The sequence below is a fragment of the Bufo bufo genome, chromosome 4 (genome assembly GCF_905171765.1).
Source record: "Bufo bufo chromosome 4, aBufBuf1.1, whole genome shotgun sequence".
NCBI lineage: Eukaryota > Metazoa > Chordata > Amphibia > Anura > Bufonidae > Bufo > Bufo bufo.
The window spans coordinates 279,856,049-279,870,897 of NC_053392.1; the positions used below are offsets into that span (position 1 = coordinate 279,856,049).

At 43.9% G+C, this 14,849-nt stretch overlaps 1 protein-coding gene across 1 annotated transcript in view; it reads left to right on the top strand.

The window, feature by feature from the left end:
* Positions 1 to 14,849, top strand: part of LOC120998109 (collagen alpha-1(XIX) chain-like) — a 378,018-nt gene that overhangs the window by 146,781 nt on the left and 216,388 nt on the right. The window contains exon 14 of the mRNA XM_040428629.1: positions 11,034 to 11,084. Coding sequence (XP_040284563.1) covers positions 11,034 to 11,084 — 51 coding nt within the window. The remainder of the gene's footprint in view (positions 1 to 11,033; positions 11,085 to 14,849) is intronic.

Below are 14,849 nucleotides of genomic sequence, written 5' to 3' on the forward strand. Positions count from 1 at the left end.
TAAGGTCTTGCGCAGTGCGTCGACGTGCATCGGCTCGGTGGAGGGTTGGTGAGCCGGCTGAGTCGTTGGAGTGAAAGGGTACGCGGGCCTGTACGCGGGCGATTCTCCGGTCAATACGGCGAAATCATCCAGATCGTCTGGGGCGTCTACCCTGGCGAGCTCATCCTTTATAAGTTCGGAGAGTCCGCGGCAAAATTGACTTTTCTGGGCAGCTGGGTTCCAGGTGGTGTCCGTGACCCAGCGGCGGAACTCGGAGGTATACTCGGCTACAGAGCGTCTTCCCTGCCGTAGACTGTGCAGCCTAGCCTCGGCAGTCGCACAGCGGTTAGGGTCGTCAAAGACTTGGTTCATGGCTGCAGTGAAGTTGTCTAGGTTATTCAATAAGGGACTATGGGATTCCACATATGGGGATGCCCATGCCAGGACCTCGTCAGTTAGAAGGTTGATGATGAACAGGATCTTCTTTCTGTCTGAGGAAAAGGAGCCCGGCTGCATCTGAAAGTAGATACGGCACTGGTTGAGGAACCTCCAAAATTGGCGCCGATCGCCATTAAACTTTGACGGGAGAGGCATGCGGGTGTCTGTGACCGCGCCGCGTACGTCCAGTAGTTGACGCTGCAAGTCGATAATTTCCCTCTGTTGGCTCTGGATTGCGCCTTAAAGTTGAGCCATTTCCTTTTGGGCAGTGGCGCCAAACTCCTGAAGTTCGGAGACTTGTTAGCGCAGGGTGCCCAACGCGGACTCCATTTCATTTTAACGGCTGGTTATTCTGTTATGGGTGCTAGCTCACTTGCGTGGGAGGGCACCGGGCAGTGTACCGGGTGGAGTCCAGTAGCGGAAGACCGCAAGGAGAGAGATGGGGTGGAGGCGTCCAGGTCAACAGCAGAGAGGTAGGCGGTAGTAGAGGATCAAGCAAGAGAGTAGTCGGGGACGATTCCGAGGTTGGCAGCAGTCGTGTTGGTAGTAGTAGCAACAGAGGAACAGCGGTAGATACAGCAGGATCAAGTTCAGAAGAACAATAACCAGCGGGGGTCAGGTGCAAGAGGCTGGGCTTATAAAGAGGAAGTAGCAGGTGCAAGAAATCACAGAGATTAACAAGGCAAGGCTGGAACAAGGTAGATCAAAAAGTTCAGTAGAAGGAAAAGTCCAGAAGGGTTGGTAGTCTAGTGGCTAGAGCTACCGCCTGGGACATGGCCGTTCACGGGTTTGAATCCCGACACCTACAGCAGTGAAAAAAAATGGCTTGGTTGTTATGGAAACCTGGTGTAAAACTGTGTGTATGTGGAGACTAAGGGCCTGCAAGCTTCTATTGGCTGATAAGGGTCACTTGACTGTGTATATGGCAGTTGGGATATGGAGAGAAAGACCTGCAGGCTAATATATGATGGATATTTGTATTTTGTCATGTAATGGTGCCATATTTGTATTTTTGGGGAATATCTCAGGAACGGGACATGCTAGTGAGCTGAGTCTCGGTCTAAAACCTTCCCGGACACCTGATGTACCTGTGTGCCAAATTTCTTGATTGTAAATGCGACGGTGCGGATTCCTTTAGCTGTATACATACATACACAGCTTTATATATTAGATAGCTTTGGTCTTTTGTTAGATTATTTATGTTCATTTTTGTTATATTTAGCTATTTTTTTTACATTTATTACAATGTTTTCTGTATATGTGATAATTGACTTATGCCATTTTATTTGTACTTTTTGCTTTTCAATTTTTTTTCATACATTTTCACTATTCTTGCATTATATAAAAGTACTCTCAGAAAATGTAACCTGTGTTGTGCATATTTTAATATGAGCTTTGTTATTCACATAGGCTTTTTGATGACCTCCAGAGTTAAAGGGTTTGTCTAACTTTAGCAAATGGCATTTATCATGTAGAGAAAGTTAATACAAGGCACTGTCTAAAGTATAGTGATTGTCTATATTGCTTCCTTATCCAATTTTCCCATCACATTATAGAATTCTTGTTTCCATGGTTATGGCCACCCTGCAATGCTTGCACATTATAAGAAAAAGCGCCAGACTATTTGCGTTCCTATGGTCCTGGCCATCAGAGAGACCAGCACTTTTTTCCATGGTGTGAAAGCACGGCCACCAATGCAGCATTGCAGGGTGGTCATAACCATGGAAACGAGAAATGCATAATGTGATGGAAAAATTTGTCTGGCCAGCAAAGGAGGCAATATGGAGAATCACAATACATTAGTAAGTGGCTTGTATTAACTTTCTCTACATGATAAATGCCATTTGCTAAAGGGAGACAACTCCTTTAATAGGGTTCTCCAAGAATATAAAATGTCCCCTCATGTGCCGGGAACCCCACATGGAATATACTTACCCTGGTCCCCGCTCCCGGAACCGCTCCTGGTCCCCGCACCACCACTGCTGTTTCCCCCTGCACACGGATGAAAACAACCGGTGTGGGGGGGGGGGGAGCAGCCAATGGCAGGCGGGGAAGGGGACTTGTTTTGTATAGCAAATAAATAGTGCTATTGGCATTGTAAATAGTTGTTTTATTTCACTGGAATCAAAGCAACTAATTAAAATAAGGTTGAGATCTGAGCTCCTTAGCACCGCTCCTGTCCGCTGCAGACAGTTACATTACCTGCACTACATCTCCTGCATAATGTTTGCGCATCCCAAATAGCTATGACATTCCCTGTAATTTTTTATTAGCCGCTGGTGACATCAGCAACATTACCTGCGCTACATCTCCTATATAACGTTTGGGTATCATAAAAATCAGTGACATTCAGTTTAATTTTTTCGCCGCTGGTGACAGCGACATTACCTGCTCTACATCTCCTATATAACGTTTGCGCATCCCAAATAGCTGAGACATTCCCTGTAATTTTTTATTAGCCGCTGGTGACAGCAGCGACATTACCTGCGCCATATCTCCTGTATAACGTTTGCACATCCCAAATAGCTGAGACATTCCCTGTAATTTTTTATTAGCCGCTGGTGACAGCAGCGACATTACTTGCTCTACATCTCCTGTATAACGTTTCTGCATCATAAATATCAGTGATATTCCCTGGCCAGGCTTTGTGAGCAGCAGAAGGCAGTAGTGGAATACCAGCTGCAACATGGTCGTCGCCTTTCCAGTCAGCTTCCGCTCTTCACAAGCGATGAGTGGGCATGGATGTCTGACCTCTGTGAGGTTTTATGCAACTTTGAGGAATCAACACAGATGGTGAGCGGCGATGCCGCTATTATTAGTGTAACCATCCCACTTCTGTGTCTACTGAAAACCTCGCTGCTCACAATGAAGGAGGACGCTTTGCATGTGGAAGAGGTGGAAATGGGGGAAGACAGTACACAGGGTGATAGTCAGACCATCCTCCGTTCATCTTCTCAGCAGGAATTGGATGATGAGGAGGAAAAGGAGCAGGGCACAGTTGCTTCCGCTACAGAGGGTAGTACCCACAGCAGGTTTATTCCATCTGTCCAGCTTGGATGAGCCGAAGAGGATGAGGAGATTGAGAGTCATCCTCCTGATGAGGACAGCGAAGTCTTGTCTGTTGGGACTCTGGCACACATGGCTGACTTTGTTATGCTGCCTTTCCCATGACCCTCGCGTTATACGTATTTTGGCCAACACCGATTACTGGTTGTTCACCCTTCTTGACCCCCGCTACAAAGAGAACTTCTGATCTCAAAATCTGATAGCAAAATGGTGCAATACCAGAAGGCCCTTGTGGAAAAATTGCTCCAAAAATTTCCAGCTGACAATGCTGGCAGCAGAGTACGTAGTTCCTTGGGCAACCGAGGAGGAGAACACACAGCAGTTCCAACAAAGGCAAGGCAACGCTCTCCAAGGCCTGGGACAGTTTCATGACACCCCGCCAGCACCCTCACCCTGATGCGCGGCCTAGTGTCGCAAGGAGAGAAAAGTTTTGGAAGATGGTAAAGGAGTACGTAGCAGACTGTGTCAGAGTCCTCAATAATCCCTCTGTGCCTTACAACTATTGGGTGTCCAAGCTCGACACGTGGCACGAGCTGGCGCTCTGCGTCTTGGAGGTGTTTGCCTGCCCTACCGCCACCGTTTTGTCAGAACGGGTATTTAGTGCTGCTGGGGGCATAATAACTGATAAGTGCATCGGACTGTCAACTGAAAATGCTGACAGGTTGACTCTTATCAAAATGAACAAGGCCTGGATTGCCATTGACTTCTCTACACCACCAGAGGAAAGCGGCTGAACATAAAGGCAATTTAAATGTGGCTTTTATGGTGTATTGAATACAATGTATTCCCATGCACCCCTTCCACCACAAAAAAGGGTATACGGTTCAATCTTCCTTTTCTCGTCCTCCTCCTCCTCCATCATATCAACATGCTTATTAGGCTGCCCTCGCTCCTAATGTTTTAGATGGTCAGCTCAGCTGCAGGCCCTCAACCATAATTTTTTTGGATGGTCAGCTCAGCAGCAGGCCCTCAACCGTAATTTTTTTCGATGGTCAGATCAGAAGCAGGCACTCGCCCCAAATGTTTTAGAGAGTCAGCTAAGCAGCAGACCCTCAACCATAATTTTTTCGATGGTCAGCTCTGCAGCAGGCCCTCGCCCATAATGTTTTCCATGGTCAAATCAGCAGCAGGCCCTCACCCCTAATGTTTTAGATGGTCAGCTCAGCAGCAGACCCTCACCCCAAATGTTTTTCAGGGTCACCAGCAGGCCAGCAATCATAATTTTCAAGGGTGTGTATGATGCCCTCCTTTATGTGTAATAAAAGGTGTATTGAAATGACGGTTCCTTGTAATTTTTGGCAGCCCTTTCACTTAGTGCATAGGCTTTATGAGTGTAGGAGTCCCACTACCTGAACAATTGTACCACAATGTGAATGAGGCTCTGCTTTATGTGATATACAGGTTGTATTGGAGTGTCTCTTCATTGTAATTTTTGGCAGCACTTGCACTTTATATACAAACAAATATACAGGAAAGAATGTTTCCTAAAATTTTTCCTCGGTTTTGTGCTTATTATTGTCAGTCTGTAAAATTGGCATTCTACAATATCGTTCCTAGCAGCGACCTGGGAGTCCAAGATGCATCCAGACATCCTCCGCATGCTGTTCCTAAAACATTTCAGTGGTGTTTCCATCAATTTCTGACATTTTCATGTGAACCAGATACCCTCTCCTCTTCTAGCAGGGGTGCCTGGTTTAATGCTCAGGTTCTCCCATTGACTTCCTTTGTGCTTGGGTGCTCGGTAGAGCACCCGAGCATCCCGAGGTGTTCTACTCGAGCACCCAAGCACTTTGGTGCTCGATCAACACTAGTGCGCAGTTCTAGGTGGGAGAGTTCTTCCATCCAGGCAACTTGGGCTACTTTTCTAAGCCAATGGCTGATAGGAGGTGTGGAGGTGGTGGGCCAAGTGGAACAAGAGCTTTAGCTTTATTTTTTTCATACATGGTATACACCGTATGGTAATATAGTATTCTATATAGCACATAGTATCTGAACTTTTATACAAATTCATGCCTTATGCTCATGTGGGAAATTCAGTGATGACATAGAAGAAAAGATAGACATTGTTTTATTTAGGTCTACTTTCTTTTTTCTAATAAAACTGTAACAAAGGTAAATGCAGTCAGAAGACTAATAATGTCTGGGTGCTTTGTTGACTATATATAAAAGTTAGAAAAATGGCTTCATTGCAGAGATCTTCCAGCCGCCAGGCTTAACCAGGTTATGTGCAGTAAGGCATATTGACATAGTCTTACAAACAATTTACTTTATAAATCCATCTTGAGACCAAGATGCAGGGAATCCATCTTTGGCGTCAGGTTTACAGAATATTCATTTTTATGCTTAAAGCACTGAACACTTGGATGCATTTTTTATCCAAAGCCAATTTGTTCATATATCTATAGAAGAGTAAATCAAAATCTGTCGGTTGCTCAGGATTGACCATGGCAGCCTTCCAGTACCTAAAAAAGAAATTAACCGTCCAGAGACTTATGTGAAATGCATAAAAGAACAGTGTCAAAAGAAACAGGAATGCAAAATTTACAAAAAGGTTTGCAAGTAATGCATTCAATCAAATCATAGTGAAGCCTATAATTGTTATATTTATATCTGCAGCCCTGTGATGTTCTATAGGTACAGGGAGGAGAAGTTATCAGTGACTAACAGCTATCTCTGTATGCACTCTTATACACTCAATGCCATTAATCACTGATAACCCCTCCTCCGTGTACCGATGCTGCCCACAGAAGGTAGAAAAAAGCAGAGATGTAAATGTTCAAAAATTGCAGGTTTTACTGAATCTTTTCCAACAAAAATATATATTAATCTACTCGGCTTCTCCTGCTCTACAACTTGGTGTTGTCAGATTGTATTGCATTTTTTGGTGAAAGGTCCTCTTTAAATCCTTCTGTCTCTTCATGTAAACCCAGACACACTCTGAATGAAGTTGTGATCAAGTGTGTGTGTGTGTGTGTGTGTGTGGAGGGGGGGGGGTTGGGGAGATGCCCGGATTGGCTCTGAGGCTGACTTATACTGAGACAAAAGAATTGTCATTCTGTCTTCAGCCTGTGACCCGAAAGGGTGTTATGTGGCAGTTTCTGAGAAATGATATTACAGACACAAGCCTAATGTAGTGTGATAGGGATACTATAATCAGAGTATAAGAAGATAATAAGAAGATATAATTAGATAGATTTTAGGGAATTTCATCAGGGAATGTTCTGAGGGAATGACGGCTAGTCACACTGTGTTTAATATATCTGCTGCTGGCAGCTAGTTCTGCATTACAAAACCCATTTCAAACCATCCTGCAAGAAAAATTATATTTTTTTCTGTATACTCTGCAAACATTGAGCAATTGGAAAAAAAATTTCTTCTAAAAAATTTCTGTGAATTATATTCGTTATTAAATGAGTTACATTAGAGCAAAAGCAATTTACTAAAATAAGGGAGAGATCATATCCCAGTTTCATTCTCCAATCTTCTGATCCGTCAGAAGAACAGAAATAAAAATATAGTACTTTTTTCCTGTCTAAAAAGACAGATCAGAGACGGAAATGGCTCAAACAGATGCCAAATCTGCAATGAGATATATATATATTTTTTTACAGGATCTTGTTTTGTTTTGACCCGTCTGAAGAACGGAAAATGAAACGGAGATGTGAACTGTCTCTTACGCCTTTTTTATACCCATGTTATTGAACATATAGCTCAAAAACCTGGACAGCATAGGGGCTCAGTGCTTAGCACTGGTGCCTTGCAGCTCTGGGGTCCTAGGTTCAAATCTGACCAAGGACAACATTTGCATGGAGTTTATATGTTCTCTCTATCTTTGAGTAGGTTTCCTCTGTGTACTCTGGTGTCCTCCCACACTCCAAAGACAGACTGATAGGGAACTTAGATTATGAGCTTCATTGGGTACAAATTGATGCTAATGTCTGTAAAGCGCTGCAGAATATGTCAGTGCTATATAAGTACATGAAATAAATAGCAGACATTGCAATCAATAGCAGACATGAAACTGCAAAAATTGCATTGTAATACCCATTTATTTAATGCATAGTTCAAAAACAATTTACCGTAAACATTGCCTTAGTAATATCAGTGTTAGCAAATGCATTACTGCATCAGACCATGTAGTTCTAAGACATCTCACTGCATTATTACCACAGTAAATTGTCAATACTAGTGTACAGTTTGTTTGTAGAAAGAGAGGGACATTTAATTGTGCCTCTGGTTTTAAATTACAGAAATTTTGCAATTTTGCTAGTACCATTTAATGATCTGTATATCAAACCCATGACTTTTCATTTATAGGCCTCATAATAAAATGTCTGAAAAATGGAAGAGTGCAAAACAAAAAGATCCAGGCCTCCTTAATCAAAAGTCATAATGTGGGTAAAAGCGGCTTTAGCGACACCATCCATCCAACCTGTAGTATGTAGTACTATGCCTCAGCTCTTCCTGGCTTCCGATAGGTGGCAAATTATTATTGAGGACAAAAAGGATGAGATTGTGGACTGGGTGGCTTGCTTTTCTGCAGGATGATGTTGACGTCAACTCTGAGTCTGACACTGTGTCTTGGAGCCAGGGGTCAAAGCATTCCTCCTGCCTTTCAGTTGGATCCCCTCTGTCTTCATTGCCCTATCTGAATGGTGTACTTTCTTTTTTTCAAAGAGAGGCAACAAAACCCCATATGCTACCAAAGATACTAAAGAGTATCTTCCTGTTGATGACTTGTGTGAGAAGCATCAGCATTTTTACTGTCATGAGGAGGAGGTTTAGGCGGAAGTAGGAGACCCCATGTATAGCTGTATTGGTGGTGGTAGTGGCACCCATAGTGGCGGCAGTGATAGCGACAGTGGCACTATGGGCAAATACAGAGCAGGAAAGGGGCCAAGGAACCCACAATGGCATATTAAAGTCTTTTATATAAGTGGCAGGAAGGGGGAGGACTATGATGATGATTGTGAGTTAGACAGGACCTGGGAGCTGGATCGGAGTGCTAAGGAGCAGGAGATATCAGAGGTGAAGAGTTGTCGCTGTGACGCCAATAAAAAACAGAGGAAACGGACGTCCAAAACCTCCAAAAGAGCTGGCAGGGCCATATCTGTTTCTATTGTGGTTAGCTCAGGAACTGGTGATGCTGCTGATACTGTGAGGACAGGCTCAAAACATGCCAGACCTAGGCCAAATTTGGCTGCCTCTAACTGTGTCAGCAACTCTGATATGGCCAGTGTCAGACTGGGGTGCCTAGGGATTCAGACCATCATATACCAATTTTTAGACCAATTTGAGCAACTTTGATTTGTGTACAATTAATTCAGTCACAAAATGAAATTTTCAAAAATTCCATGAATCGAACATGATACAAATTTCAAGAAGGTTGCTCATCCCTTATGTAGATACATTAAACAAAGCATAAAAACTGCAAAAAAAAAATGCTAAAGACAACAAAAACGACAAATGGTCTATGGAACTGAACTAACATAACAATTATTACATTTTGCATTTACAGATATCTCCAACTGAAAATCAGATACCTCAAGTTTATCTTAAAACACCTCTTAACACGGTTAGAACAACACAGTGCAACAGCACTCTACAAACCTAATAAAGTACAAAGGTATAGTATATTGCAAATGCTATGCTAATAAATTAGAGATGCTTAGTAAATACATTTTGTACAAAATTATTAACCAATTATAAACCAAAAGGTTTATGTGTGACCTACACTTCCTGAATTTCATGGTCGCTGTCATGGTACATAACAGGTGAGTTTAGTGTTAGGACCTGTCTTATAGAGATTGCCTTGGCGTGCGGCAGACGGGCTCAAATAATTTTGTACAAAATGTATTTGCTAAGCATCTCTAATTTATTAGCATAGCATTTGCAATATAATATACCTTTGTACTTTATTTGGTTTGTAGAGTGTTGTTGCACTATGTGTTGTTCTATATGTATTTTCAGCCATAGCGACGTGCACCTACGCATTGGGATGTGCTGACCCCCCCCCCCTTTTTGTTTTGTACCCCTTAACAGGGTTGTTCTACCATAAGAACTTATCCCTTAGGGAAAAGTATCTAATTGGTGTGTTTGACTGATGGGAACACCACTAATCACAAGAACTATTTGCCAGAGTCTCTGAAGTGAATGGAATGGTGGTCATGCATGGGCAATGCCACTCCATTCAACTCTATGGAACTGCTGAAGAGAAGCTGAGTACAATGCTTTGCTATTCCATCAACGGTCCCAAAGAGTTAAAACAACAATCTTGTAATTAGTTCAAGCAGCTGGACCCCCACTGATCAGATGCTTATCCCTAGTGATGAGGCAATTTCTTGAAATCTGAAAAGGATTAGATTTCACAAAATCAATCAGGCATTTTGATTCGGGTCTAAATAAATTTGTTTCGAATAAAGCCTGCTCCAATTACCCTGAAGCATTGTGAGTGACAGTCTGGGGTTTCCTAGGACTGTATGCAAGTTCTTTAATGCCAAGCCAGCATTAGTAATCTGAAAATGACAGCAATATATATGGCTATGAGTAAACAGATGGCTGCTGGTGGTAGCAAACAGCCACTTTTAAATATTTCTGCTATGTACAATTTATAAGGTCCTGGCACCAAAAGCTTGCCTTGTAACACACATCCCGGGATCATATTATTCTCCTTAATCTTTCCTGTCTTCTGATCTGAAAAAAGGCAGATGCCATTTTGAGGAATTCATATGAGTTGAATCTGCAAAGATTTGGATTTGACCCAAATTTTAAAAAATTCATGTTACATTTGTTTTAGTTTTTTAATAATCAATTCCTGTGGAGAATGGATACATTCTTATGGTGAGAAAACCCTTTTTGTACTGACTGTAAAATACAACTGATGCTTACAAAATCAATCATGCAGTATTAAAAAATTTATGAAAAATGCCATATGAGAGATGTACGTGAGTAAACCAAGGGATCTGACTCTGGACTATACATAGAGTTAAATAGATTGGTTGTCTGGTAGGATTTTTTGGGGGGACAGAAAGGTTAAAAAAGAAAGAGAGAAGCTATACTCACACTCACAATTTTTCTTGCCACTGTCATTCTGACGCTTACCAGGTTCACAATGAACTCCACTTCAACGCATAGGAAATCGGAGGATATGCCTGCTTTTCCAATCATTGGTTGCAATGGTGACTTACCTCAGCCGTTGATTAGCTCAGAGGGTATCTCCTGCCATTTACTGTAGGTTGAGCAAGGACCAAAATACAGAGACCAGCAGAGACCATGTAAGTGGTGGATCAGTGAGAGTATGAGTATGACCTCTTTAAGAAAAAATTTAGCCTGCTGGACGACCCCTTTTAAAATCATAAATAGGTAACATCGAGCTTGACTTTAGAAGGTTTGCTCTAAAAAAAAAATGGTCATTTATTTATTGTATTTATTAACTGTCTTCCAACCTATCAATCTTTTTGTGGTGTTTTATGTTACTTCTTAATAAGCATACAAAAATGTAAGTTACTGGTCATCTGATGTATTAAGGAAATATTTTATTTTTTTGTAAGGGTGCTCCACTCACTGAAGGAAATGGGATGAGCAGCCTGTACATGCACAAGGTATTCCATAAATAGTAGTGCCATGCTAATACCATATAACTAAATGATCTTCTTAAAATGTGTTGTGTATCTCACGGATCTGCTACCCATACTGCTAATAATCTTTTTCTCATATAAAACTGAGCTTCTTCTAAGTGTCTAAGATTAAGTATCCTATATAAGGGATTTGTAGAGAGTTACAAAAACTATAGCTCAAAGTTATGTGTCAAATGTCCAAATAAACTACTCACTGTTACTTCACCACCCTTTCTAAAAGTTACACTTTGTTGTTTTAAAAAAAAAAATATATAGTCATCTGCCAAGGAACTATGCTTTGACATTCTTTAGAGGAGGAACCAAGTCTTCCTGGACAAGAACAATTAGGAGAATAATTTGAAAAAATAAATAAAAATCCTCCTTTCAAAGTTGATCACAAATCCAAGACATTAAAAGGGTTATTTGACTTATTGAAAAAATTTCCCCAAGGCTGTAATTATGATAACATAAAATTAAATGTAGCCCACCTATGCATCCCCCACCACCTTCAGCTCTGACGTGATCATAAGCTTTAAAAGCGCCATATACCATTGATGCCAGTGATTGGCAGCAGTGATGTCCAGGTTATACAGGCATATCATCGCTGCAGCTAAGGCCTCTTTCACACTTGCGTTGTTGGGATCCGGCATGCACTTCCGTTGCCGGAGGTGCCCGCCGGATCCGGAAAAACGCAAGTGTACTGAAAGCATTTGAAGACGGAACCGTCTTCCAAATGCTTTCAGTGTTACTATGGCACCCAGGATGCTATTAAAGTCCTGGTTGCCATAGTAGGAGCGGGGAGCAGTATACTTACAGTCCGTGCGGCTCCCGGGGCGCTCCAGAATGACGTCAGAGCGCCCTATGCGCATGGATGACGTGATCCATGCGATCACGTGATCCATGCGCTTGGGGCGCCCTGACGACACTCTGGAGCGCCCGGGGAGCCGCACGGATGGTAAGTATACTGCTCCCCCGCTCCCCACTGCACTTTACCATGGCTGCCAGGACTTTAGCGTCCCGGCAGCCATGGTAACCATTCAGAAAAAGCTAAATGTCGGCTCCGGCAATGTGCCGAAACGACGTTTAGCTTAAGGCCGGATCCGGATCAATGACTTCCAATGGGCATTAATTCCGGATCCGGCCTTGCGGCAAGTGTTCCGGATTTTTAGCCGGAGCAAAAAGCGCAGCATGCTGTGGTATTTTCTCCGACCAAAAAACGTTCCGTTCCGGAACTGAAGACATCCTGATGCATCCTGAACGGATTTCTCTCCATTCAGAATGCATTAGGATAATCCTGTTCAGGTTTCTTCCGGCATAGAGCCCCGACGACGGAACTCTATGCCGGAAGACAATAACGCAGGTGTGAAAGAGCCCTTAGAAGATGACATCATGGTTGCAACAGTGGGGAGGAATAGAGAAGTGAAGCAGAAAGTTGTATGGATGAAATAGATAAATATACATTCTTTTATTTTTCTATTGCAATTGCTGCCTTGGGGGACTTTTTTTTTGTAAGTCGGTCGGAGGTGGCACCTCCACCAATATGACATTTGAGGCATATCCTTGCAATATGCCCTAAATCTTGAGATGGGAAAACCCCTTTAAGGCCTTATTCACACGTCCGTTGTTTCTTTCCTGATCTGTTCCGTTTTTTGCAGAACAGATCTGGACCACATCTGGACCCATTCATTTTCAATGGGTCCTGAAAAAAAATCAGACATTGAGCTGTCCGTTTTTTTTCAGGACCCATTGAAAATGAATGGGTCCAGATCTGGTCCAGATCTGTTCCGCAAAAAACGGAACAGATCAGGAAAGAAACAACGGACGTGTGAATAAGGCCTTACAAAGATTATAAGAATTTCATATATCCCACAAGAGATACTAAGGGTATGCTCACACAGCTGAAAATACACAGCAGAAAAACTTAGTGTACATTTACTGCCCAATCTGAAGCAGAACTAAGAGGTTGACCCTTGTCGTCATTTGTATCCCCACTCAATGTGGCTGAGGCCTCATGCACACGAACGTTTTTTTTCACGGTCCGCAAAAACAGGGTCCGTAGGTCCGTGATCCGTGACCGTTTTTTCGTCCGTGGGTCTTCCTTGATTTTTGGCGGATCCACGGACATGAAAAAAAAGTCATTTTGGTGTCCGCCTGGCCGTGCGGAGCCAAACGGATCCGTCCTGAATTACAATGCAAGTCAATGGGGACGGATCCGTTTGACGTTGACACAATATGGTGCCATTTCAAACGGATCCGTCCCCATTGACTTTCAATGTAAAGTCCGGAGTCCCTTTTATACCATCAGATCGGAGTTTTCTCCAATCCGATGGTATATTTTAACTTGAAGCGTCCCCATCACCATGGGAACGCCTCTATGTTAGAATATACTGTCGGATATGAGTTAGATCGTGAAACCTCATTTCAGACAGTATATTCTAACACAGAGGCGTTCCCATGGTGATGGGGACGCTTCTAGTTAGAATATACTACAAACTGTGTACATGACTGCCCCCTGCTGCCTAGCAGCATCCGATCTCTTACAGGGGGCCGTGATCAGCACAATTAACCCCTCAGGTGCCGCACCTGAAGGGGTTAATTGTACTATCATATCGCCCTGTAAGAGATCAGTGCTGCCAGGCAGCAGGGGGCAGACCCCCCCCCTCCCCAGTTTGAATATCATTGGTGGCCAGTGCGGCCCCCCCCTTCCTCCATTGTAATAAATCGTTGGTGGCACAGTGTGCGGCCCCCCCCCCTTCCTCCCTCTATTGTAATAATTCGTTGGTGGCACAGTGTGCCCCCCCCCGCCCCCCCCTTCCTCCCTCTATTGTAATAATTTGTTGGTGGCACAGTGTGCGCCCCCCCCCTTCCTCCCTCTATTGTAATAATTCGTTGGTGGCACAGTGTGCCCCCCCCCGCCCCCCCCTTCCTCCGTCTATTGTAATAATTCGTTGGTGGCACAGTGTGCCCCCCCCCCCGCCCCCCCCTTCCTCCCTCTATTGTAATAATTAGTTGGTGGCACAGTGTGCCCCCCCCGCCCCCCCCCCCCTTCCTCCCTCTATTGTAATAATTTGTTGGTGGCACAGTGTGCGCCCCCCCCCCTTCCTCCCTCTATTGTAATAATTCGTTGGTGGCACAGTGTGCCCCCCCGCCCCCCCCTTCCTCCCTCTATTGTAATAATTTGTTGGTGGCACAGTGTGCGCCCCCCCCCCCCTTCCTCCCTCTATTGTAATAAATCGTTGGTGGCAATCATTGGCCCCCCTCCCTCTATAGCATTAACAACATTGGTGGCCAGTGTGCGGCCTCCCATCTTGCGCCCCCCCCCCCCCCCCCGATCATTGGTGGCAGCGGGTTACTAGCAATAGTACAATAGTAAAAGATTCATACTTACCTGGGAGCTGTGATGTTCGTGTCCGGCCGGGAGCTCCTCCTACTGGTAAGTGACGGTTCATTTAGCAATGCGCCGCACAGACCTGTCACTGTCACTTACCAGTAGGTGGAGCTCCCGGCCGGACACGAACATCGCAGCAGCAGGTAAGTATGAATCTTCTACTATTGTACTATTGCTAAGTAACCATGGCAACGAGGACTGTAGTAGCGTCCTGGTTGCCATGGTTACCGATCGGAGCCCCAGCGATTAAACTGGGACTCCGATCGGAACTCCGCTGTCACCAATGATGGGGGGGGGGGAGTGGGAGGCCGCACACTGGCCACCAACGTTGTTAATGCTATAGAGGGAGGGGGGGGGCAATG